Below are 24,949 nucleotides of genomic sequence, written 5' to 3'. Positions count from 1 at the left end.
TTATTTACATTTGTGATGGTCATTTATGGCTTGATGGAATGGCGTTGGAGGTCGAAGGTCAAAGAGAATTGCTGTTTGGAAAGAGAGGCGCATTACATGAGGACTGTAATTAAAGAAATAAACTGTGCTGTAAAATAAAGTTTTATTTACCTTTTTGTTGGTCGTTGATGGCTTATGGAAGGAGAGTCACCTTCCATAAGGACTGTTGGTAACTTAACCTCTTGTGCTGTTCGGTCATGTGCTTCCGCCGAAGATCACTCCGCCAGCCGTGGTGGGTGTGTATTATGAAAATAGTGCTTATTATAAGGTTTAATTTTTATAAATTTGACGTTTGTAAGATGAAAAGTTTGTAAGATAAGGTGTTTGCAAGTTGAGGTCTCACTGTATTCACAATCGGGCACAGTTCGAATTCGCATATTCAGATTTTTTTTACCAGAATATTTTTTTCCACGTTTATAATTTTTTTTCTGTTTTTGTGTGATTTTCTCCTCTCTTTCCCAACATTTTTCATGAACATTTTTTGTGGGATTTGATGAAAGGGCAACTCAGATTGTGCATCAGTTGCTCATCCCTGTCGAGTTATATTCTTCTTTTTTATCCATTATGTAACTTATTGGGAAGAGAAGGAGGGTGTTTGCAAATAATAAAAGCAAAAGTTTGAAAAACCATTCTCTCTCTCCATTTCTCACTCTCTCTCCATCTTTTTCTCTAGTTTTAGGTGTTGTTCTTTTTATAATTGTATCTGGTTTTATTTGTTTTCCTGTTTTGTGATTGTAATGTGTCTTTGAGAGCTTTGAAGGGCACTTGTGTTTTTTTATTATTCTCTCTCTCTCTCTCTCTCTCTCTCTCTCTCTCTCTCTCTCTCTCTCTCTCTCTCTCTCTCTCTCTCTCTCTCTCTCCCTCTCTCTCTCTCTCTCTCTCCTTTCCCCCCCACTTTTGCTGCCACCTAGTGGCCAACATGCGTCACTCTGCATCACTTGAGGAGGCGGTAACAATCAATCCATTCCATCGCACCTGAGAGGACCTCATCGACACCAGTAAGCACAGCTCCTCTGCTTGGAGATTTACACCCCACGACGGTCGTTCGCGGGACTTGTGTTTAAACCGTTCGCTCCACGCTGAAACGCAGGAAAGGTGAACGCTTCAGTCGTGACAACGTAAGCAACAGGTGGAGTCGCTCCTACATTCCTTGCTGCAACACGTTTGTAATAGAGGAGGACTACGGAAGTTACTCGCCCGGTCACAGGAACTCGGAGCAGGCCACGGAAGGACGGGGAAATCCCGCCGAGGAGGTTTTGGGGATTGTCTATTTTTCTGTTGTTGTCTGTGTCTTGTCATCCGTTTGCTACCGGACAACCATGACGGGACACAGGAGGCAGGTAAGAAAACATACTTAAGCATTCCTTGTTTTCAGGATACGTCACACACAATCGGATGGTATTACGTTGCTTAGTCGCAATGCATCCATGCATTCAACACAGACAAACACATGCATGCGGTTCTCATGATACATAACTGTTTGGTCATCTGGTCAAAATGCCCACTGGGATGGTTTCACATCACTATTACATGGAGATCTAGCACGAGAAAAACATTTGACAGCCTTCCCTTTAATGATCATGCCGCTCATTTTTTTGACTGAGACTGTGAATAGGTTGTTGTGGGTGTAGAACTGCACTGCTTCGTACCAAAATGCTTTTATCAATACTTTGTTTGTGCTTAGCGTCCGGTTTTAAGTACTAGACGTGATAAAAATGTTTGAATGTCTCGTAAGGTTTGAGTTTGCGGTTCTCCACCACTGCATACTGCCACCACAATAATCAACATCAAGTTGGTACCTCTGACCGTGTCAATCAAAACTGAGCACACTGAGGCTGATATTTTTAGGTCAAAGTTTTATCTATAAGTACTGTGTCCCAATTGTTGATTAACAGATTTTATGATGCACAGACTATATCAGTTGAATTTTTAGTTATCTCTCACCAATGCAGTGAACGGCATTGTTGCCATTTACACGACCAACAATAACTCAATAAAATAACCATGATGAACAACCATTGACCAATATGTAGAGTACAGTCGAGATAAAAAGTCTGTATCACTCCACTCAAATTTTGGGATTTTGATAGATAAAAAGTTACATTTTTTCCAACATTAATGTGACTGTGAACACATAACACAATCGAGTTTTTAAAACAAATATTTCCAAGAGAGAAAATAAAAATAAGTGAAATAATGTGGTTGCCCGATGGTGCACACAGGAGAGCTCACAGTGATTAATTGACCACTACTTGATGATCAAATTAATTAAAAATATATATAATTAATCGGAAAATGTATAAAATATAATCAGCGATAAAAGTTACGTTTTCTATATATTTTTTGCACTGATTCCAAATACCAATACCACCAACACTGATTCTACAACTACTATGACAAACGAAAAATACTACCATTCAGCACTGTAGTTGGTGTCTAAAGTGTGGGCCATTCCAAACTATACAGATAATAATAATAATAATAATACATTTAAATTATAATCACCTTTCAAAACTCTCGAGGTGACTTTACAGTCACAGGATAAGTTTTTTTTTCTGTGGGTGAGCAGCGGGAGTCACACGTGCCAGCGTTCACTCTACCCTGAACTCACATTTGTAATGACAATTTAGATTACATTATTAATCATTACATTATTAGATTATTAATCACTCGTGCTTGAAAGATGAAAGAAAATAATTTTATTGCATTGGTTTTTCCCCCTCAATATTGTAATTGTAATTTAATATGGGATTTTTTTTATAAGGTTCTCCTTTTTGTGTCTTTTTTGACAGAAACAATCAAATCAAATTCATTTTCAAGTGCAAGTGAACCATGAATGACAATAATTTGAAAGACAGTTTGTGATTCTAATTAATTGTGCAGCCCCACAAACCACCAGTACACCGATTGAAACGGTCACGTTCAATATGTTGGATCTGAGTGTTGTGAAGCTAGTGTGCTATTATGTTGTCATCATGTTCCTGCACAATCATGGCCTGCCACATGCAGTGTTGTGTGAAATGTGTCTGTGAATAACACAGCGCGACACTCACAACGCACATGCCACCGCATGCGCCTCAGTCACGTAAGATTAACCTCGTCCACTGACGGCGGTGAGTCAGAATGGCCGCAGCGGAGTTATCAACAACGGCCGTCTCTTTCGCTCTGGCACAAATGCACCTACATGAGATTTTTAGCTAGATTATTGTATAGGTAGTAATTCTTTTACTGATTCTTATCACCTTCCTCTGTCTTATTCTATTAACCAAGACCATCACGATTCACTCAGCTATTGTGGTGTTGAAAAGAAAAAAAATGGCAACTAAATACTGTAATGCATTGCTTGTTGATGTGTTCCACAGCACAGCATAGAGCTACTGGAGTTAATGGGAGTTGTGAGAGAGAATGGTAATGAGCAGATGTCACTTCCTCCTTTGGTAAGTTTCAGCTTGCCTCTCAATATATTATATCACAGATCCGCTTATAGTGTTTTGTGCCATTTTACAATGATACTCCATTGGGAGATCCAAAACAAGAGCTGTCTTTATACCTTGGGTAGATAATGTTGTTTTTATGACTCAATTTGACTACATAATGAAGAAACAGCAGTTCTGCGCCATTGCCAACAGCAACCACATTGCACTTTAGTTGTTCAATTTTGTTGATTGACAGTGTCATTCAAAACCTGTTTTCTTTTTTTTGGATGCAGGTTGTGTGTTGTATATCACTCTCTGTCATCCCACCACAATGAACAAGTTACTGATTGTTGTCGTGATAAAAAGTGTCTCTGAAATGACAAGGATTTGAATCATGTTCCATTGTTTTTGAGCTGCAGTATAACCCGCTGTCACATGACTATGTACTGGTTGCGAAAACGAGAGAGCACCTGGATCGGGAGTCCATCAAGAAGCAAAATGAATTTATTGAGGAGCTGAAAAAAAAGAATTTCAAAGTCACAGTAAGTGCGGGACGTCTGGGTCAGCGCTCAGTCGTACAGGAGTGGTAAATCGATGAAAATGTTTCTTCAGCCATCATCTGTACTAATTTGAAGGTGTCTGGCGTTTCGCTCCTCATCCGAAGAGCTTCGTCAGCAAACTAAAGTTGTGCTGGTAACTCTGGCCCTATATATATATATCCCTAATGGACAGAGGTGGTGGTGCCAGACCTCTGCCCTGATAGGTCTCTGCTCTAAGGTTGGGGGAGCAGTAGCCTACTCCTTAAGGCTAATCTGATTACTTCTTTTGTCCTGTCTGATTACCTTTAATGTTCTATGCCTGGCTCTGATTGCCCCAATAGCTCTGGTATCACCTCATCGGCATGACTAGGCCATCGTTGTAACGACCTAAGAAATCTGTTCTAAGCTCAGGCTCAATTAAACCTCACACCACCGTGGCGATTTTGTGAAGGGTTTTGCTGTTTTACAAAAATAGCTTCTTTTACCCCCCTTTCAAACCATCTATTTTCTTTCGCTAAGATTTTAACCTCTCTGTCGTCAAATGAGTGATTGTTAGCTTTTAGGTGCAGATGTACTGCAGATTGAGGCCCACTAGCATCGCCCCTGCGATGTTGATAGTCTTCTTTTGAGCATTTGTTTAGTTTCCCCAGTGTATTGCTCTTTACAATCTTCATTTTTACAATCATAGAATAAACTGTATTACTTTGTTTTTCATTTGGCAGCCTATCTTTTGTCTTAAAGTATTTATCGGTTTGAAATAAGTAGGAATTTTGTATTAGGGTAGGAGTTACCAGCACAACTATAGTTTGCTGACGAAGTTCTTTGGATGAGGAGCAAATAGTCCAACACCTTCAAAGAAGTATTGATGACGGCTAAAGAAACCTTTTCATGGAGTGAGTGGGGGAATTACAGTTTGGTGACAATTTTCATGTCTCACCTTGAACAGAAAATTATCGACGATAACCTGGTCTTCTTTGGCATGCAAGCTCCAGTAGAGATTTTTGAGAAGTACAGGTATCTCCTCAAAGTTTCTGACGCCTGTAACTGGAGTTCAGACCAGAACAATGTGCCTCTCAGCACCAGGTAAAACACTCTCCCGTTCTCAATGTGAACTGAGCATGTGTGGATTTTCTATCTTTCATAACAAATGTATTGAATGTACTCGCATTGGAGATGCACTGTTGCCACCGTAAAGCCTGCATAGACGAGATAAGTCTGTTGTGACAATATTCTCGTGACACAAAGAGCTTATTTGTTGCTGAAATGAGAATGCGGTTCAACATTCCAGGATGCTGGCTGGCCGTCGATGACGTGTTTTTTCTCTTAGGAAGTATAGTTACAGTGGTAACTCAATTCGCCCCCCCCCCCCCCCCCCCTTCACTCCCCAATTTATTTCCTTTTCCCGATTCAAACCACTGCACTGTTGATTAAAAAAGATGGATCTAGTTTGCTTCATGGGAGATGACTTTCATGACTAAGTGTGACTTAGGCCCCCTCTGTTGCTTCAATGAAGTGCAAAAAAAACTGCACGTCACATATTCCAGGTATTTGTGTGGGTGGGGTAGAAGTTGTAAATTGTCTGTCAGAATGGCTCCTGAAAAAGTGAACCATGTAAGTGATTATGGGATTAAGAAAAAACTTGCACTTGCAAACTCTTATTTATACCTGTGCGTACGTGTGTGTGTCATAGTAGCCTTGATTACACTTTAAAAAATCGTTTCCTCCGCCCTCAGACATTTTGTTTAAATTCCATATTGAACAACTTTAGGACCCTTCAATATTACAATCTTTTTTTGTTGTTGTTGAAATGATGACTGTTCTTCCTTTAGGATAAGAGTTGTCGATTTTATCTTGAACCACACGCCGATCAGTTCAGGAGGTAAGATTCTTTTATCACACAGCCAATTTTCTTTGAAAATAGGGAAAGTGTATGTTGACGTCTTTGTCAATCTTGCCAGAGGGTTTGCGAGAGCTTATGAAGATGAAGGTCTTTGAGGCAAGGTTCTGCCTCCATGAGGTAAGTTTTTTACGACTCTTTAGGCATGCAAAAAAATAACGTCAGTGGACTGCAACACACACAGCTGTAACATGAACTCATTCACTGCCAGATACATATGTGCAGAAATGTGTCCACTCCGGTGCCGGGGTTTTTGTAATTGTCACTTGAATTCCAGGAGCCACAGAATATTGAGTTTTAGGACTACATAAACATTCAACGCAGCATAAAAAACCCTTATACTCTCTTCTCTTGACAGAAAAAAAGAGTAATTCCTAAATTGTATGTGTCTGTAGTTATCTGATCTTGAAATGAGGGCGGCTGTCCAAAATACAATTGAATACATACATATTGGTTTGTCTAGCGCGGGTGCCGGGAACCTATGGCTCGCGAGCCATATATGGCTCTTTTGATGATTGCACCTGGCTCACCGACAATATTTATTACATCTTCTCGCGTTTTCGCTATTCATTTCCTGTTTGGGCTGCAGTTGGCGGAAGCGCAATTTTGAATGGACGTTACTGACCTAGGTTGGCGGAAAGCGCAATTTTAATTGGATGATGCTGGATGTTGTTGAAACAGGTAAACTCGCCCTTTAAATAAACCAGACTATTAAAAAATATATACTCTTCGGGTTGAATAAACCGAAGGATTTGCCATTGTGGAGAGAAATGGTTCTGATTCTAATTTGCAATGAAAATATACCATCAATGAAACATGTCAGTGGCACTTTGACAAGCTAACGATTGATGCTAACGTTAGCATCAATATACTTTTGTGAGAGACAGCAGAAAGCAAGTGTGGAAGCTAATCAGCCGTGTGCAGGCTAGCTAGCAGTAACTTCGCCTCTGGACCGGCAAGTTGAATTTCATTCCGATTGTTTGCCTGGATTTTAACCAATCACGAGGAACGGAAAACCATTCATGTTAATGGTGAGTATTATCACAAAGTTATTTTAAATAATACATTCTGACATTTTGTTGAAAAGTGGCCACACGCGCGTGTTTGCGTGCGCATGCGTGTGTGTGTGACTCTCACTGAAAAACATTTCTAAATATTTTACTTTTATGGCTCTCTTAGTCAAAAAGGTTACTGACCCCTGATCTAGCGCTGTAATAACAGCTGAGGCTGGAGGAAATCGCTAAAATGGAAAAAAGGGAAATGCTCCCCCCTTGTGGAAGGGAAAAAAACATTGCCAGAGGCAATGGCCAGCGCTTAACGGCAACCAAACAAGAAAAAACAAAACCCGAACAAATTCGGAAATGGTGCTCTACGTCATATTTTCAATTCCCGATTAATTTGTTAATGGCAATGAGTTTAGATTAATTAATGTAAGACAAAAGAACACAAGAATAGCTGTGCACTCTAGTTAACAAAAACAAACATTCATAGTCTTCTGAAACTGTTATTTATATCATTTTTTTTAAATCAAATGTCTTAAAACAATGAGGGATTTTATAAATAAAAAAATGACCAGCTGAAACTGTCCAGTAGGCAGAATTGAAGCTACCCCCACTTTTTAAGACAGACCAGTTCCTCCTTTGGCCTTTGAACAAAACATGCTTACACAATATATATCTAAACTGAAATGACTTCAAATTGTTTGTCACCGAGGCCGTGATAGTGCAACAACATGAATCCATTGGCAGTTTGAAGGGTTTGGAGTCATCTTCGTCTTCATTAGTTGCTTTAGTAGAAAACATTTCCAGAGAAAGTGTGCGAAAAGAGAAAGAAAGGCGGTTCACGTGATTGATCCAGTTTGACACAACAGAAAGGGAGTGCTTGCAACACTGTTAGCAGCTGTTAATATCAGCATGTCACAGGTTATTAATTTGTTTTACAATACTGTGGAGATGTGCGAAACATAACTCGACAAAGGTCTTTACAAACAATAGACTGGCGCCAACTGAGGCTTTGTGAGCCCCATTAAGTGATGTTTCATGACAGTGAGTCATCGAAGCATTCAGGTGTGAGTTTGATTTTTTTTTTTTTCTTCTTCGTCACAATCCCTGTGTCTTTTCGTGTCATCTTGTTTTTCTTCTCACAAGCTTCATTGCAGACGAAGTGGAAGCATTGTAATTGCTCATTACAGTGCTCATTTCTGCTGCTGCATTTTCGTACAATTTGATTGAGGAAAGACATGCCCTGCGGAATTTCCTTTTGTTTTAGAATGATTTTCTGCTATCGCTCAAATGGCATTTATTGTTTCTAGGTTAAAAAAAAGACAGTATATCTTTTCAACTAATATTTTTCAAAATACTCATGTCAATTTGTCTTTAAAAACATTCAATATAAAATTTTCCCCGCAAAAAAGGTGCGGGCTATGATATCCTCTATATTTTTTGTTAACTAAAAAAAATATCAGCAAAAGTTTTAACTTGTGGGTGCCGAACTGCCAGTATATGTGGGGGTAGTCCTAAAACTCAATATTCTGTGAGTCCTGGAATTCGAGTGACATTGACAAATGGCAATATTAAATTGTTATCTTTCCCGTTAATGATCATATTATTTGAAAATGACTATAAAAAATAATAAAAATTCATTCTAGTGTTTATAGATGATGTCATCTTTGCAGTGTGCTCACATTCTGTTGATCAATTTGCTTTACCGCTGCAGAAAAAGAAACAGCGAGAACTAACGGAGAGCTGGGCTCGATGGACCGCTTGTTTCCAAGGGCAACCCATTACTGCCGTGAGGTTGGAATTGCAACACCTCTCCGCACGCTTCTGCATGTTCACACGTCAAGAATCCGTAGCTGTTTTGTTGAGATTTTTTTTTCTTCTGTGAAGTGGTTCAGGCGTGGGTGTCGTGATGTATATGACGCATACATTGTTTAAAGAAATTAATCCAAAAAAGCACTAATGCCCTTAGAAGATTGATTTCACTTCACAAAAAAAAGACAAGACAACAGGTAAAACAAGTAATGATGTTATTACATCATGACTTTATAATAATAATAATAATAATAATAATAATAATAATAATAATAATAATAATAATAATACATTTTATTTTCAAGCGCCTTTCAAAGCTCTCAAGGACACTTTACATTCACAGATAAGCATAGAAATGTGACCTGAATTGTATAAAATCTCACGCTCACAAACTGGTGTGTCTTGTTCTATCCACTTTGTTTTAATTGGAGTGTGTCCACTTGTTGCCATTCATGCAACAGATTACTAGCTTTTGTGATTTCATGCCGAGGAAGTCCATTTGTGAGATTGTTGAGACAAGAAAATCATGAATTAAGTATTCATTCTTTTATGACATTTTTGTCTGCTGATGTGTCGTGACATTTTTCTTACGTAAAATGTGTTTCGGCTCAAAGGGGACATCAACCCAAAACTATTCTTTGCAATACGTTTTATGTGCCTTCACTTCACACTTCAACACAGTGTTCTGAATCATGTTGTGTTTATGAAATATACAATATGAGTTAAGAAGAAGAAGAGTTAAGATCCACCGGTTTTGAGACATTTCAGGCAACGGCCATTTTGCCACTTTCTGTCGACTGAAAATGACATCTTAGTTGCTCAGGTAAGGACCAATAAAGCTAAGCAATAAACTGTCGCTACTAGACCAACGGAGATGACATTTTCAGTCAACAGCAAGTGGCAAAATGGCCACCCCCTGAGATGGATAAAACCAGGTGTATTTTACTACCTTGCTGATAGTTCACGTCCACAAGTTTAACTTATTCACTGAAAGACGATGTGCAAAAACGTGTACACTCCAGTGCCAGGGTTTTTGTCATTTTCACTCAAATTGCAGGAGCCACAGAATATTGAGGTTGAGGACTACATAAACATTCAATGCAGCGTAAGAAACCTTAGACCCCTTCTTTCATCAGAAAAAAAGAGTTACTTCCGAAGTTATATGGGTCTCGAGTTGTCTGATCCTGAAATGGGGCCGGCTGTCCAAAATACAATGCAATAGTATTTTGGACAGCCGGCCCCATTTCAAGATCAGACAACTCTTTTTATAAGATCATACATATATATAGGTTCATATCAGGCTTTAACAACAGCTCAAGCTGGAACAAAGGGCTAACTTGGAAAAAAGTGGAATGCTGCTCGTAGTGGAAAAGAAAAAACATTGCCAGAGGCCTTGGCCAGCGCTTTATCGGCACCCAAACAAGAAAAAACAAAACCCGAACAAATTCGGGAATGGTGCTCTACGTCATATTTTCAATTCCCGGATAAATTTGTGAATGGCAGTGAATGAGTGAATAAAGATGAGGAAACACTTTTGATAAAGACACTTTGTGTTCATAGGAACTATTTTGGAGAGAAGGTAGCCCTATACTACCTTTGGTTAGGTTGGTACACATACATGCTGATTACTCCCGCTGCCATCGGTGTCATTGTCTTCCTCTATGGCCTCGCCTTCTTCAATACGTCGCCCCTCATGTAAGATTCGACTCCAGTATATTCTATCTTTTACGGCAGCAGCAATTGTGGGTCTCTGTGAAGAATCCAAGCGCTTGTTTGTTGTCTTGTAGAAAGGAGGTCTGCGACACCGATGTGGTCATGTGCCCTCTTTGTGACAAGCGGTGTAAAGTGTGGCTGTTGTCCGACACGTGTACCTATGCCAAGGTAGGTCGGTGCGTTGGCCTGTCAATGTTTTGTTTTTTCCAAATCTCTTGAGGCTTACACTTGGTTTCACATGTCCATAGGTGAGCCTGCTTTTCGACAACGAAGGCACAGTGCTGTTTGCCATGGTAATGGCAGTATGGGGTAAGTCGAGCGTCATTTTCCTTGATAAAGTGTCATTTAAACAACCCAACTGAACTGCATCGGCAAATTACCCGTAGCTGAAGTATGTAGTCTCGAACCTGCCAGTGAGATTTCAATGTGGTACTCAAAGGCATGTATTCTTTAATTGCTCATCGAAGTTGGCTCTAAGAAGATTTGCATACTAGAAGGAAGCAGTGCAACCAAGAGAAATGCTGCTAAATGAAAATCAATGGCTGTTGGAAAAGAAATGAATACATGATTAGGGTTCCTGTTACATCATAAATTCTGACAGTTTAGCTAGCTTTCTAGCTAGCTACCTAGCTGGCTATCGACTGTATTTGCTATCTATTAGCTATCTATTAGCTCTCTGTTTGGCTGGCTAGCTATCTATTAGCATTCTAGCTATCTATATATCTAGATGGCTAGCTAGCTATCTATTAGCCACCTCACTAGCTTTCTATCTGAGTTGCTTCCGGGTTGAGTGAACGCTGGCACGTGTGGCTGCCGCTGCTCACCTACAGAACAAAACCTATCCTGTTACTGTAAAGTAACCTTGAGAGTTTAATGAGGACATGATAGTATAAATGAAATGTATGATTATGATTAGAATGGATCACAGAATAGTGTGAAAGCCTGTAGAGAATGCTTCTTTTTTTCGTGGGTTTGTTCACTGTTTTTCTTGATGCGTAGTCAAGCGGTGTAATATTGATTTAGCCAATGACTGTTGATCTACCTTTATTTAAACAGCTCTGTGTGAAGTACCCTACAAGGAGGAGGAAGCGCAGTCTTCCAAAGTAGCAAAGGCGCCACATGACAGTACATAAAAGGGTGGGGTGAGCTAGAAAGATAAAGAATGCGTATAGGGTAAAAGAGTGCAGCGGGGATGTTGTCTTTTATCTTCTTTCTTTGCAGGACAGATGACTATTCATTTTAAAGTGTGACCTGCCCACAAATATTTCCCTCAACCCGACTGTAGCCCAATGAAGAATTTGTGACAAATTATAATCCCAAATCTTAATGATCAGAATTGTACACGTGTAGTTCACACAGTTGTGAGATTGACGGTTTGCATTCCGGCTATGGTCTTGATATATGATATTTGCATGTTCTTCCTTTGCATGAGCTCCGCATTCATTGGTTTCCTTCCACGTTACATCCCAAAACATGCAAATTAGATTCACTGAAGGCTCAAATTGTCAGAAAGTAGGTGTGAACACAGAGTGTGTGAATGGTTGTTTGTCTAGAGAGGATCTGCCTTGTAATTGGTTGGCAACCAGTCAAGGATTTATTCTGCCTCTGGTAAAAAGAGAGCAGCGATAGCCCTGCTAGCACGCACCTTCGTGAGGTTTAGCCAGAACAAAGATAATTGTGCTAATGATACAAAATAATACCAAAAGTGCTAAATTACTTTGGTTCACTAAGTCACTGTTGATTTTCTGTTTTCTCTTTACAGCCACACTCTTTTTAGAGTTCTGGAAAAGACATCGAACTTCTTTTGTGTGTGAATGGAAGGTGTCTGATTGGTGTGAGGAGGAGGTATAATTAATTATCCCTCTTTACGAATTAATCCTTTTTTTTTTGCAGTTACAGGCGAACTCTCGGTTGTTTTTGTTTCTCATTGTTTACATCTTTTTTTAGGAGGAGCTCATCTTGGAGATTGTTAACAATGTTGATTGTGAACCAAAAAAATTTAAGCACTCCTATCTGCGCAGCACGCTGGTTTTGATATGTGTCATAATTATGGTAGGTACTTTAGTTTTGTCATACATGTCAATTTGTGATAAGTATAAAATTGTTTGTGGTGTTTTTCATAGGCAGTATAGTTATCCATTATATATATTTTTTGTTTATATAATATTTTAATGTTTTAAAAAAAATGATGAGCAATAATATTTTTTCTTTGCTTGCTCTGTGGGACCCGCTACTAAATGACCCACAGATCAGAGGTAAGATTGGACCCAAAAATTCCAGCCTGACCCGACCAGCTGGTATTAAAGCCCGACCTGAGCCCAACCCATTAACTTGATTGAACTTGATTTATGAGGACTAAGGAGGATTTATAATAACAAATTAAAGCCGTTGTAATGACATCGAAATTAAACAAGACTGTATAAACATTTACATTTTTATATTTCTACAGAGGGTACATTAACCAACTATTTTCTATCATTGACAGAGTTTTTTAAGAGTTGACGGAAAATGTAAGGGTGTCCATCATTTTGACGGGTTGTGCCATAAACCACAGCAGCAATAGTACGTCCTTAAGAAGTGCGGTACTTTAAGAGAGCGAGAGAGGGCAAGAACACAGAAATACAATCAATCTACATAAATAAATTGGAAAAATAAACAAAGAATCACATTCTTTTTATAATAAGTCTTCCTTAGTTTAGTATCCACACATTGTTTTAGTGTACATTTTTATAAACAGAAAATCTATGCAGCAGCTCCTATGTTTTGCTTTTCTACTTTCATTTCTTTCATAACTTTGCTGCTGTGAAATGTAAATTTCTCCACTGCGAGACTAATAAAGGCAAATCCAATCCAATCCAAAAGAAGTCCGTGAGAGAGAAGCCCCGCCCAGCACGACCCGACCCGAATGCAATGCCTGACATTTTGAACTCGGGCTTAATATCTTACCTCGACCACAGATCGGTGGTGGTATGCTCCCGGTGCTCAAGGGTTCTAAATAATTAGTTTCCCACAGATACTGGTGATCATCGGTCTGACGCACGCGCTGGTGGTGTTCCGAGTGATTGCGGCGGTGCAACTGGCTGAGGGGTCATGGGAGTTCATGACCACGCACGCCAACAGCATAGCCATGATGATGGGTGCCGTCCTTCATTACCTGATCATCACTGTCATGACTCGGGTACAAAAAGTCTTGAATGCATCGTTGTTTCCATTTAATAGGGTCTTTTGTGACGTTGATTATTTTTATTTTTTGTGTGGTTGCAGGTCAACAGGAGCGTGGCTATGAAACTCTGCGAATTAGGTATGTGAATCTTTAGGTCCAAATAATAGTCGTGCTGCTAGAAATTGAGTTTATGGGACTGTGCAAAAGTCTTGAGTCACCGTCCTTTTATTCATTTATTTATTTATTTTTAAGTAATCCCGCTACTCCGGTAAATGTTTTAATATTTGCTAAGTTCCTGTTGCTCTTGTGACTTGTAAAAACAAATTGTATGGCTGTAACAAATCATTACGCACCATGTTTTGCCCTGTCATATTTGTTATTGTATGGTTTTCACAAATAATTGTATTCAGGACATGAAAAGTTGTTTATTTGATTGACAGTCCAGACTGGTTTGAACAGCTGCAGGGGAGCCAAATTCGGTTCACACGCATTCGTGCATTGAGCAAAACAAGAGCGGCCAGCAAAACAAAAACAATGGCAATATATATTATATTATAAACGATTTGCGAGCGATGGACTTAAACTAAGCCTGATGGAACTGTAAAGTCATCAGTCCGGTTTTGAATGTGGAAAATGCTCCACTCTATCTGTTAGAAAATCAATTCCTGCCCACGTAGAGTGCCTGTCAGTCAAACAGGAAAGAAACACTTGCAACTTGTCACCTGAATGCGTGGCCCACATTTGGAAGAACCATGCGGCAAACAAACTTTTTTTTAATCCAGTGTACCTGTATGTGAAAATAAATCATGTATGTGAAAATAGATTTGACCAAGAATTTATATATTTATTCATTTACGAGAGCCCGTGAGCAACGTGACGTTTTGACATCGAGGTGTGGTCAGAAACAAACAATTAGATGACTAACTCACCGTGAACTTCGGAACTGGGCCACAACATATAGGTCACGTGAAACAACAGGTGACCTCTAAAAAGGAAGCTCATTGTGTACTTCAAAAGATGCCCAACTTTGTTTGGGGCTGAAGCAGACTAGAGATGACACCTTGGCTATGACGAAATTCAAGCCTCATTATCTATGACTTTTTTAAAAAATCTTGTTAAATCACAGTGGTGGCTTTGTTTCAAGTGTTCTGAATCCAATTAGAACTGCTCATTATAATTGTGATAGAATTGTTTTGTGAATGAGTGTATTTTTTGCCGAAAATCTCAACATGGCGCTGGTCATTCAAAAACACCAAATATTTTTCACTCTGGTAATTTCTTTTTGAAATTTGGATGAATTGAAAATTGATGAGCTTGGAGTGTCACCCTCATTGTAATCCAGGCACCACGCAGCCTACTGACTTTATGTTGACGAATATTTAACTGCTCGTTTTGCAGCTATTACCACAACAAAGATTCATTTCCCCATTTAACTAATTCCAAAACAACAACAAACTTAGCTGTTAGCGGAAATTATAGAACTCTTAACACAGCAGAAAACTACAAGTTCACGACCATGCTTAATCCTTTTGAAATTCGGCCGGGTGGCCCGGACTTCTTCGTTTTTCCTTTCGGTTTTTCCCTTGACGGGGTCGCCACAGCACATTACTGTCCTCCATCTTTAGATGTTTGATCCGCATGTTTGTTTTGGCCAAGCTTTTATGTCGGATGCCCTTCCTGACACAATCCTCTGTGGCCCGGACTGAATCCAGCAATAGTAAAAATTTGGCTTGTCATGCCGATTTTCTATTAACCCCAGCCCCACATGACTCCGTGAATACATAGAACAGGTGTGGGGGGGGAGGTATCTACAGTTCTGCACTGTGATCTCACATCATTTCACAAGCAAGTCTCAAGCCCTGATTCAAAATATGAATTGCCGTTGCATGGTATGACCCAACAAAGGCACAAAAGATTTCACGTACAGTCGAAAAATGCATTTAAGGGTTGAATACGGTGAGACAGCCGTCCACCATCAAGGCAGAAATACAGTGTGTACGGCACACATTTTAGGAACATTTGCAATTTAATACATTCCATGGATGAAATATTGCAATGGTGTCAAATTCAAGTCCCGGGGGCCAGATCCGGTTCGCCACATCATTTTATTTGGCCCGCAAAGGCAAATCAAGCATGTCGAGTTCCAAAACCAAAACTTCAAATTGTCATATGTAATCCACAATAACAGTCATTATTCTTGACTTTTGATTTTCAAACTATTATTATGAGTGTTCATCAATTTGTTGTAAGCTGTATATGTATTATGTCAAGGTGATTAAATATTTACTGGTACATGGTTTTTCAAAAGTCATAATGGCCCTCCAATGCAAACTGTAACTACATACAATATGGCCCGTGCCAAAAATAAGTTTGACACCGCTGACGTCGTTATTTTCCGAGTACTACGCAAAACTCGTCGCCATTGTTTATTGATTTTTAATGGACAGCTCACTGGCATTCTCGTACAGACTGTAGAGACGCCCGGTGGGCGCTGCGTCAAGAAGCAGGAAATAAGCACATGCGGTGAACTTCCCAAGAGGATGAACCGAGTTGCTAATAAGAATTGTTTCTGTGGCAGAGAAAACCAGATCATTCGCTACCACAGAGAGGAGTTTCACCGTCAAGATGTTCACCTTCCAATTCTTCACCTATTTCTCCTCACTTTTCTACGTAGCCTTTTTTCTCGGCAGGTAAGAATCTCCACAATTTGTTGAAAAGCATATTTCCCATGACCAATGTTCACAACACGATTTTGACCCGCCAGGATAAATGGTCATCCTGGTCATTATGTGCGGATTGCCAGTAAATGGAGGTTAGAAGAGGTGATTCAGCGCGATGCGACCATCATTTCGTTTGTATATTGTTATTGTTATTGTTTTTAATCCATCCATCCATCCAGTGTCACCCCAGCGGATGTCTCACGGACCTCTTTATCCAAATGGCCATCATAATGGTGCTGAAGCAAACCATAAGCAATGTCTTTGAGTTCACCGGCCCGTACGTACGCTGCAGTTGCATAGCCATCATAAGACTTCATGCTCTCCCAATGATGTATCGAAAACAGTCCGTCTTTCCTCCTGTTGACGTAAGGTGGTTTGGCAAGTGGCTAAAGAGGAGAAGGACTCATAAGCTTCAGAGAAAATGCGCCCACTGCTACCTAAAAGAAGAATCTCAGGCAAAACACGGGGCTGAGCTGTGCGATAACTGCAAACTGCGAGACTGGCTGAACAACTACCGCCTCAATGATGTGGATTCGTTCAGCCTCTTCAAAGAGTTCCTAGAAATGGGTTAGTCGAGTCTGAAATTAAAAAGAAAAAGGTTACCTGGCTGCTTTCCTCGAATGATTTCTTTTCCCCCCTCCATGCAAGTGATCCAGTTCAGCTTCACCACCATCTTTGTGGCAGCATTTCCTCTCGCACCGCTGCTGGCCCTCATCAATAACATCATTGAGATTCGCCTGGATGCCATCAAGATGGTCACCCTCGAGCGCAGACTGATTCCCAAGAAGACCAATGATATCGGTGAGTGCGACACGGGTGGAGAAACGAGAGCTCACCGTTTTTTTTTCATCACATTCACTGCCAGCCATTTGAGAGCATTTTCACTTTATCAAGACATATAATACATTTTGTTAAATTATTTATTGTTCTTTAAAATGTTAGTACTGGTCGAGAGATGTTATCTCTTAGCTTGTCTATTGTATTTTACATGATGATTAACATTATGCTAATTAAGATAGGATAACCTTTATATGTCTCACAATGGAGAAGAAGAAGCACAATCATGAAAGGGAGGAAGTAGAAGACACAACTATATAAATATAAAATATATAATATTTATAATATACAGTAAAGTCTCGTTATATCGATATTCAAGGGAGTCCGAAAAAATATAGATATAACCGGGACTATCGATATATCCGATCCTGCGCCGAACTGCATTAAACAAAAGCCGCCAAAAGAGGGCAGCCAAGCGCCATATAAGAAACGGAGCTGGCCATTAGCTCCATTTTTTTTGGGGGTGAGACATGTTCCCCCAATGTTGCCTCAAAATGGCACATATAATTCTTTAATGATTGTAAACATGTATGCTTTAATCTTCAGAACTACAGTGTATTTGAAACATATTCATAACTGGATGTGTAACAAGAAAGCATATTATCCGAATCTGAAGCCATTGTTTGGATTCACAAGCAATACAAGACGTCTTGGCGTGAAGTCATTTTTATTTGCGTTTGAATAAAAAGTGACATCGGCTGTCCTTTAATACACAGTATGGAATGTTAATAATTTTCAAAATCATCGCGCTTCAGCAGACAAAACAAGAAACATTGTTGCAAAAAACGATTGCATTCATATACAGTACAGTGGGCATGTACATAACACAACAGGGAAACTGCAACGCTTACATCTTACTGTATTATGTATACAATTTTAAAAAGTCATCAATCTTCTTCTGCTTCCCATTTTTACCTTTTAACACAAACACTTCAATCTCGTCTGCTACACACGAGCTAGCGTCTGAAAATGAAAATGGCTCTGCTACACGGGTGCTGGGCACGTAACCAAGTCACCTGACCAAGTCGACCAATGGCGCGACTGATGGCGTGACACGTAACCAAGACACGTGACCAAGTTGACCAATGGCGCGACCGATGGCGTGTCACGTGACAAAGTCACACGGCCAAGTCGACCAATAGCGCGACCGATGGCGGCTCATGTGACCAAGTCGACCAATGGCTCGACCGATGGCGGCTCACGTAACAAGACACGTGACCAAGTTGACCAATGGCGCGACGGATATATCGATATAAACAACAAAAATGGCCGGCGGGGGATGAAAAGGAGCACCGTAATAACCGGATTATTGTAATAACCGGGTATCGTACTAAACGGTACTAATTATACATAAAAAGACTAGAAATGTGCAAGGGAAATGAAAATAGTATCGTAATAAGCGGTACTATCGATATAACCGATATCGATATAACGAGACTTTACTGTAAATATAAGCATATTAACTCATTCACCGCCAGACGTGCGAAAATGTGTCCACTCTGGTGCCAGGCTTTTTGTCATTGTCACTCGAATTCCAGGACCCAAAGACTATTGAGTTTTAGGACTACATAAACATTCAATGCCGTGTAATAAACCTTAGACTCTCTTCTTTAATCAGAAAAAAATAGTTAATTTCTAAATTATGTGAGTCTGGAGGTATCTGAGCTTGAAATGGGGGCGGCTGCACACAATACAATACATACATATTGATTTATATAAGGCTTTAACAACAGCTGAAGCTGGAACAAAGCGCTAACCCTTGTTGAAGGGAAAAACATTGCCAGAGGCAATGGCTTGAGCTTTATCGGCACACAAGCAAGAAAAAAACAAAACCCGAACAAATTCGGGAATGGCACTCTACGTCATATTTTCAATTTGCGAATGGCGGTGAATGAGTTAAAAATAGGTGTGTGGTGTGAATTCCAGGTTCATGTAGCTGTTTTCAAAATGCATTTTTTTCTGTTTAAAGTGTATTTTGACATAAAATTTCGTTGTGAGTGGCATTAAACAACTTTAACGCTGGAAATGTGTTCACTGGGCCAAATCTTTGCCTCTGACGCATTTTTTGTTAGTAGTAGTAGTCCCTTACAATCTTCTTCTTTCCCTTACAGTGCTAAACTAAATAAAATCTTTGTCAAACAAAAGAACACATTTCAGAATGTGGCACATTTTTTTCATTGAAATCTATAATGCCTCATTTGCTATTTCCGATATAACCAATTGTAAAGTCAAACGGTCTGTTTATTATTATTGTTTGACACGTGAAAGGAAGTAAGACTAAGAATATAAACTTAGAAACTTTTCTAGGGTGGGGAACCACTTTGTTTTCCGGTTATGTAATGAGTTCCACTTTCAGTTTTGTGCTTAGTATATATTTTTGTCCTACTTAGTGTCAAAAGTTTGAGAACCTCTGAAGATAAGTACGTACACTACAACACAAATGCCGTTTTGCTCAATGGACCGCCTAGTGGCCATAGCTAAAACGACATGGGTCAAAATCAAAATACAGTGATACCTCGGTTTACGAACCCCTTGGATTACAAACTTTTCGGTTTCCGAACATTAAATTTATGAAAAATTTACCTTGGCATACGAAGTTTACCTTGGCATACGAACTCTTTCCGTACACGGAGCTGCCTCAATGAGTGATGCGTCGTTCGCGAACGAACCCGTTCTTCTAACAACTAACTGGCAGCCGACTGTTTTTGTCCTCTATTCCCCGCCCCCAGTCTTCGGTTAAAGCCACGTGATTGGTCAAGAACGCAGCAGTGAGGGGTGGTGGTTTAAACATTAGAGACAGGCAGACGACAGTGTGAGAGTTTCAACCTTGATATTTCAAAGGCAAAGTGTAGACTGCAAGGTTAAAATATCCCATCAATTAGGTTCCACAAACAACCAGCACAAGCCACCTGTACACTTGATAGAAAAAGCTATCAACCCAGCTAAATAGAACACAATTGATGAGGAACTAGATAAAATTATCACAGAGAAAGCACCAACAAGGGATCATTCCTCAAGATGGTAAAAGAAGAAGGTTACGTTCCTCGTCAAGTGTTTAATGCTGATGAAACCGGCCACTCCATTGCATCAAGTCATCAACAACCATCACAAAGGTAAATAAAATGACTATGACTATTATACAGTACAGTTTATTTCTTTATAATACCATAGCACATTTATTATACGTAGAATACGGTATATTTTGTGTAGTTTTAAGGCTTAGAAAATTAGAAAGTAGAAAATGATGTTTTATGGGGACCTGGAACGGATTATTCTTATTTTAATGGTTTCCAATGGGAAATTATTTTTTGGGATACACACTTTTCGCCTTACACACTCTGTCTGGGAACCAATTAAGTTTGTAAGCCAAGGTATCACTGTACTCTCATGGAAGTTGATCCTTAAATGTTGCTGAGATATGTTATGTACTTGTTCAAATGTTTGCTTCTCAGGTGTGTGGATTGATTTGTTGGAGGCGATCGGGGTCTTAGCCGTCATTGCAAACGGGCTGGTCATCGGCATCTCCTCAGACTTTATCCCTCGACTGGTCTACCGTTACCACTACGGACCTTGCGCCAACGCCACGGCCACCGATATCGAGTGAGCATGGCTTATCGTTCTTCAAGAAAATATCTGAATTCAGGTCTGCCCTGTACTATAAATTGTCATTTGTCCAATTTCTCTTTCTCCCAAGTTGTATGGTTGGCTACATCAATAATACTCTCTCCACTGTGTCCTTGGATAACCTGGAAATCCGCAATGAGTTTTCCTCTCTTCAGATGGTGACTCCAAATGGAATGAATGTCTCTTTCTGCAGGTCAGTTCACATTTTTCACTTATTTAACGAATGGACGATTCAATACCTTAGCCGTTATCACAGATTGAGCAAACATATTCTCCAAGATACCTTTTTCTTGCTTGCTTTTATTCTCAAACACACAAAAAAATAAATTGATACATAAGGTAACATGAGCCCTCCTCTTCACAGCTATAAAGACTACAGAGACAGCAATGACTACGATCTTAAGCCACAGTTCTGGCTCATTTTAGCCGTGCGCTTTGCATTTGTTATCCTGTTTGAGGTAAGATTCAGTTCAATGCGACCAAATATGGCATACATGTTACGTCTCACGATTTGCTCGGAAGACTCCCGATTTTGACCACAATACTCGCTTTATAAAGCAACTATTGGCACAATACAGACAGTTCATTTGTAATGTGAAAAAAATAAAATGTAAAGAACAAAATACATTTTTATAATAATTGAATGTATAATTCAACAATGAAAATATTTTTGTGTTTTATGTACTTCTAATTTACATGTCTAATACTCACATTATTTTAACACACACCACAGAGTCGTGAGTTCGAAAATCTCCCTATTTATGATATCTGAAACTTAACATGTATGAAATACGGTGAATCATATCGTCATCCCTTGAGAAACTGATGTTTCTACTTGCAGCATATCGTGGTCATATGCAAATTTATCGCAGCCTGGTTCGTACCTGCCGCCCCCATGCGTGTCAAGAACGACAGTCTCTTTGATAAACTCAAAAGACTAAAAGAAGAGCTCAGGTGAGAGTTTGCAGTGACGGGTTCTCTTGGGTTTTGTTTTAAACAGAGATAAAAACACACCAGATTTTTCCAGGATTGCGGATTTTTCAAATTTTAATGAAAGTTCCTCCGGGAAATTAAAATATTAGTTGACTACATCATAATAATAATAAATACTACTACTACTACTACTACTACTGCTACTACTCTTCTTTTCCTTTCGGCTTTTCCCATCAAGGGGGCGCCACAGCAAATCAGTGTCCTCCATCTTGAGAGGTTTGATCCGCACTACTACTACTACTAATAGTACTAATACTACTACTACTACTAATAATAATAATAATAATAATATCAGAATCAGAATCAGAATACCTTTATTCGTCCCGCAATGGGGAAATTTGCAGTCCACAGCAGCAATTGAGGAGGGATGGGGTTGGGGTGGGAGTGAAAGGATAGAAAACAAGATATTCTAAGCATAAACAAGATATTCTAAGCATAAAATTAAGCATAGCATAATAATAATAATACATTACATTTTAAAGCTTTTCAAAGCTCTCAAGGACACTTTACAGTCACAGACAAGCATAGGTAATATAATAAATAAAATATAATGACAAATACAATGCAATAAATAAAATACAATTATAAATAGAAACAAGAGAGAGAGCTACACAGAAAATGCAATTTTAAATAGGTGGGTTTTGAGATGGGACTTGAAGGTGGGAAGAGAATCGATGTTACGAATGTTGGGAGAAAGTAAGTTCCAAAGTTTGGGGGCAGAGCAGCTGAAGGTTCTGTCACTCATCGTGCTGAGACGGGTAGGAGGGGCACACAGAGGCGGAGGGAGGAAGAGGATCTGAGGGAACGAGAGGGAATAGAAATTTGAAGAAGGTCAGATAGGTATGGGGGGGGGGGCAAGGTTATCGATAGCTTTAAATTTATAAAGAAGAATTTAAAAGTTGATTCTATGTTTCACTGGGAGCCAGTGGAACTCTTGGAGGACGGGGGTGATGTGGTGAAAGGATGAGGTTCTGGTGATGATCCGAGCTGAAGAATTCTGGACGAGTTGATGTTTGTGGAGAAGTTTCAGAGGGACACCAAAGAGAAGTGAATTGCAATAGTCAAACCGGGAGGTGACAAGACTGAACGAGGATAGCAGTGGCGTGAGGAGTGAGAGATGGGCGAAGACGATTGATATTGCGTAGGTGGAAGTACGCAGACCGGGTTGAGTTATTTATATGGGAGTGGAAAGATAGTGTGCTGTCGAGAATGACACCTAGGCTTTTCACCTGATGGGAGGGAGAAACGGTCAAATTGTCAATAGTGAGAGAGAAACGGTTAACTTTGAACAAACACATGTTTGAGTTTGTTGTTTTGAGAAATGAAATAGTGTCAATTTGTGACAGAACCTGGCATTCACCTCGCTTGATCTGTTTTGTCCATATTTTTGCTGGAAAACTTGTCAACATCAACCATTTCCCTGACCGGGACTCTTAAAGTAAAGTTCACTTGAATTCTCCGCAGGTCATTCGAAGAAAGCCAACGCTGACATGTTGCTGGCGCAAACAGAATGTGAACCCAGTGTTGCCTTGTGCGTTGAAAGTGTCCCCAACACTAGAGTTGGCTCGACTTCCAAGCCATTCATCAACTCGAAGTGTTCTGATAGAGGGCTCCGACTGTCTATCGATATAATGGAGATGTGGTTTCCCCACATATGAAACGAACGGACATATTCTTAGACCGTGTACAGTCACTCATTTTGCTGTTGTCTTCAATGACATGATTGGTATTTCATTATTCTGCACTGAATGTTTTTTCTTTTTCTCGAATTAATGTGTGACTCATTTGTGGCCCTCATCTGATGATAATTTATACTTTGGGTGTACAGTCTGTACTGATTGTATGACAATGTTGCCTTATATCGTGAAAAGCGTTGTGGTAAAATCACCATTATTGCCGAGAGACTGACAGAGGGCTTTGAAATGTTTTGCACCGTCATGTTTTATAATGAATTACAGAAAATGTCATATCCTCACAGAAATAGAAGATTGTCTTGAGTTTGACCATTGTTGATTCCAAAGGACATTTTTGACAACAAATGCATGTTCTACTTCTGCCTGGAGTTTTTATATAAAAAAACAATGTTTAGAGTTGCTTGTCAGTGTTATTGGAATAGAAACTCTTTCTGACCCGGACCTAATTAAAAGCCTTCTGGTTATGCCGGGCACTTGAATCTAGTAAGCAGCCTACACTTCTTTCTCTGCAACAGTCCAATAAACAAATGAAAGGCAGACATCTGAACAATGAATAAATGTTTGTGTCATTGGTTAAAATAATGTGTGATTTGTTGCCACGCTGTGGTTGTGTGACAAGTTAATGAAGAACGATCATTGTAAGAGCTCAATTAACAATATATTAAAATCAGTTCAAATTACGCTTTATATGGATTGAAGCTTATCATGCATGCATTTTTTTTAATGTCACCTCAAAATGCAACACTGCAACATACTGTACAGTGTTATACTAGTAAGTCTGGTACAAGCTCTAAATGTACATTTCAGCTGTCAGGATGTGAGGTTTATCTGTGAATGTGACTCAACAGTTCGACCCACACATTGTCAGATCTGTGAAGGCAAAGTCCATCAAGTTTTAAAAAAAATGGCTACTCATAATTTCTATTGTCAATACAAAGAGTGAAGTTGAAGCTCTCATTACTCCATATGGGAATGTATTTTAAACCATGCACTAATAACATTACAGTGTTTTCAGCTCGGGGGTGACAGTTTGTGGCGGCACAGGACTTGTGCCGCCACAAGTTTTCAGTAACGGTGGCAACACAATATGGCTGCCCTCCGTCTTCAGCAGAAGCGGAAAAAGGACGTGAAATGACTTTCAAAATCATATGCATAGCATCTAGTCCTGTTCATGTTCATTGCTCCCGAGGCTAAAAGTGTGCTTTACAACAAAGCTGTCACCTTTTGATGACAAGTGGTATGGCGAACCCATGAAACAGCTTACTTTGTTTTTTTGTCTGAGAAAAAGAAACTTCGTTGAGTTTGGGTCTAATTTATACACTTTGCCAAGTTTGCTTTACTGTGTTGAGTGAGAGTGATGTGTCATTGGCTTTTTTACCTGGACCCCCAGGGGTTCTATAAATTAATAAAACAAATTATTTTCTTGGATAAAGCGTATGCATGAGTACTTTTTACACCTCTGACTTATTGTAATGTGTGAAAAAAAATTCCATGTAAGTGT

General features: G+C 39.5%; 1 protein-coding gene across 2 annotated transcripts; it reads left to right on the top strand.

Moving 5' to 3' along the window:
- The first annotated feature begins 1,013 nt into the window (after positions 1–1,013).
- On the top strand, positions 1,014–24,820 carry LOC148897879 (anoctamin-9). Of its 2 annotated transcripts, none has more exons than XM_088996864.1 (24): positions 1,014–1,379; positions 3,402–3,476; positions 3,875–3,997; positions 4,941–5,077; positions 5,824–5,873; positions 5,953–6,011; positions 8,607–8,686; positions 10,265–10,399; positions 10,492–10,585; positions 10,666–10,726; positions 12,180–12,262; positions 12,365–12,469; positions 13,431–13,595; positions 13,682–13,718; positions 16,159–16,270; positions 16,345–16,402; positions 16,480–16,577; positions 16,671–16,867; positions 16,949–17,101; positions 20,590–20,737; positions 20,832–20,954; positions 21,126–21,219; positions 21,603–21,715; positions 23,219–24,820. In XM_088996864.1, the coding sequence occupies exons 1-24, from the start codon at positions 1,359–1,361 to the stop codon at positions 23,241–23,243; spliced, it is 2,346 nt and encodes a 781-aa protein (XP_088852990.1). In that variant the 5' UTR covers positions 1,014–1,358; the 3' UTR covers positions 23,244–24,820. The 2 variants fall into 2 exon arrangements, with proteins under 2 accessions (XP_088852990.1, XP_088852989.1); XM_088996863.1 differs by having other exon boundaries at positions 3,869–3,997.
- Positions 24,821–24,949: the final 129 nt, after the last annotated feature.

The sequence above is a fragment of the Hippocampus bargibanti genome, linkage group LG05 (genome assembly GCF_051943395.1).
Source record: "Hippocampus bargibanti isolate YZ-2025 linkage group LG05, ASM5194339v1, whole genome shotgun sequence".
Lineage (NCBI taxonomy): Eukaryota > Metazoa > Chordata > Actinopteri > Syngnathiformes > Syngnathidae > Hippocampus > Hippocampus bargibanti.
Note: the sequence above shows the minus strand (reverse complement) of the source record. Positions and strands in the feature narration are given on the sequence as shown.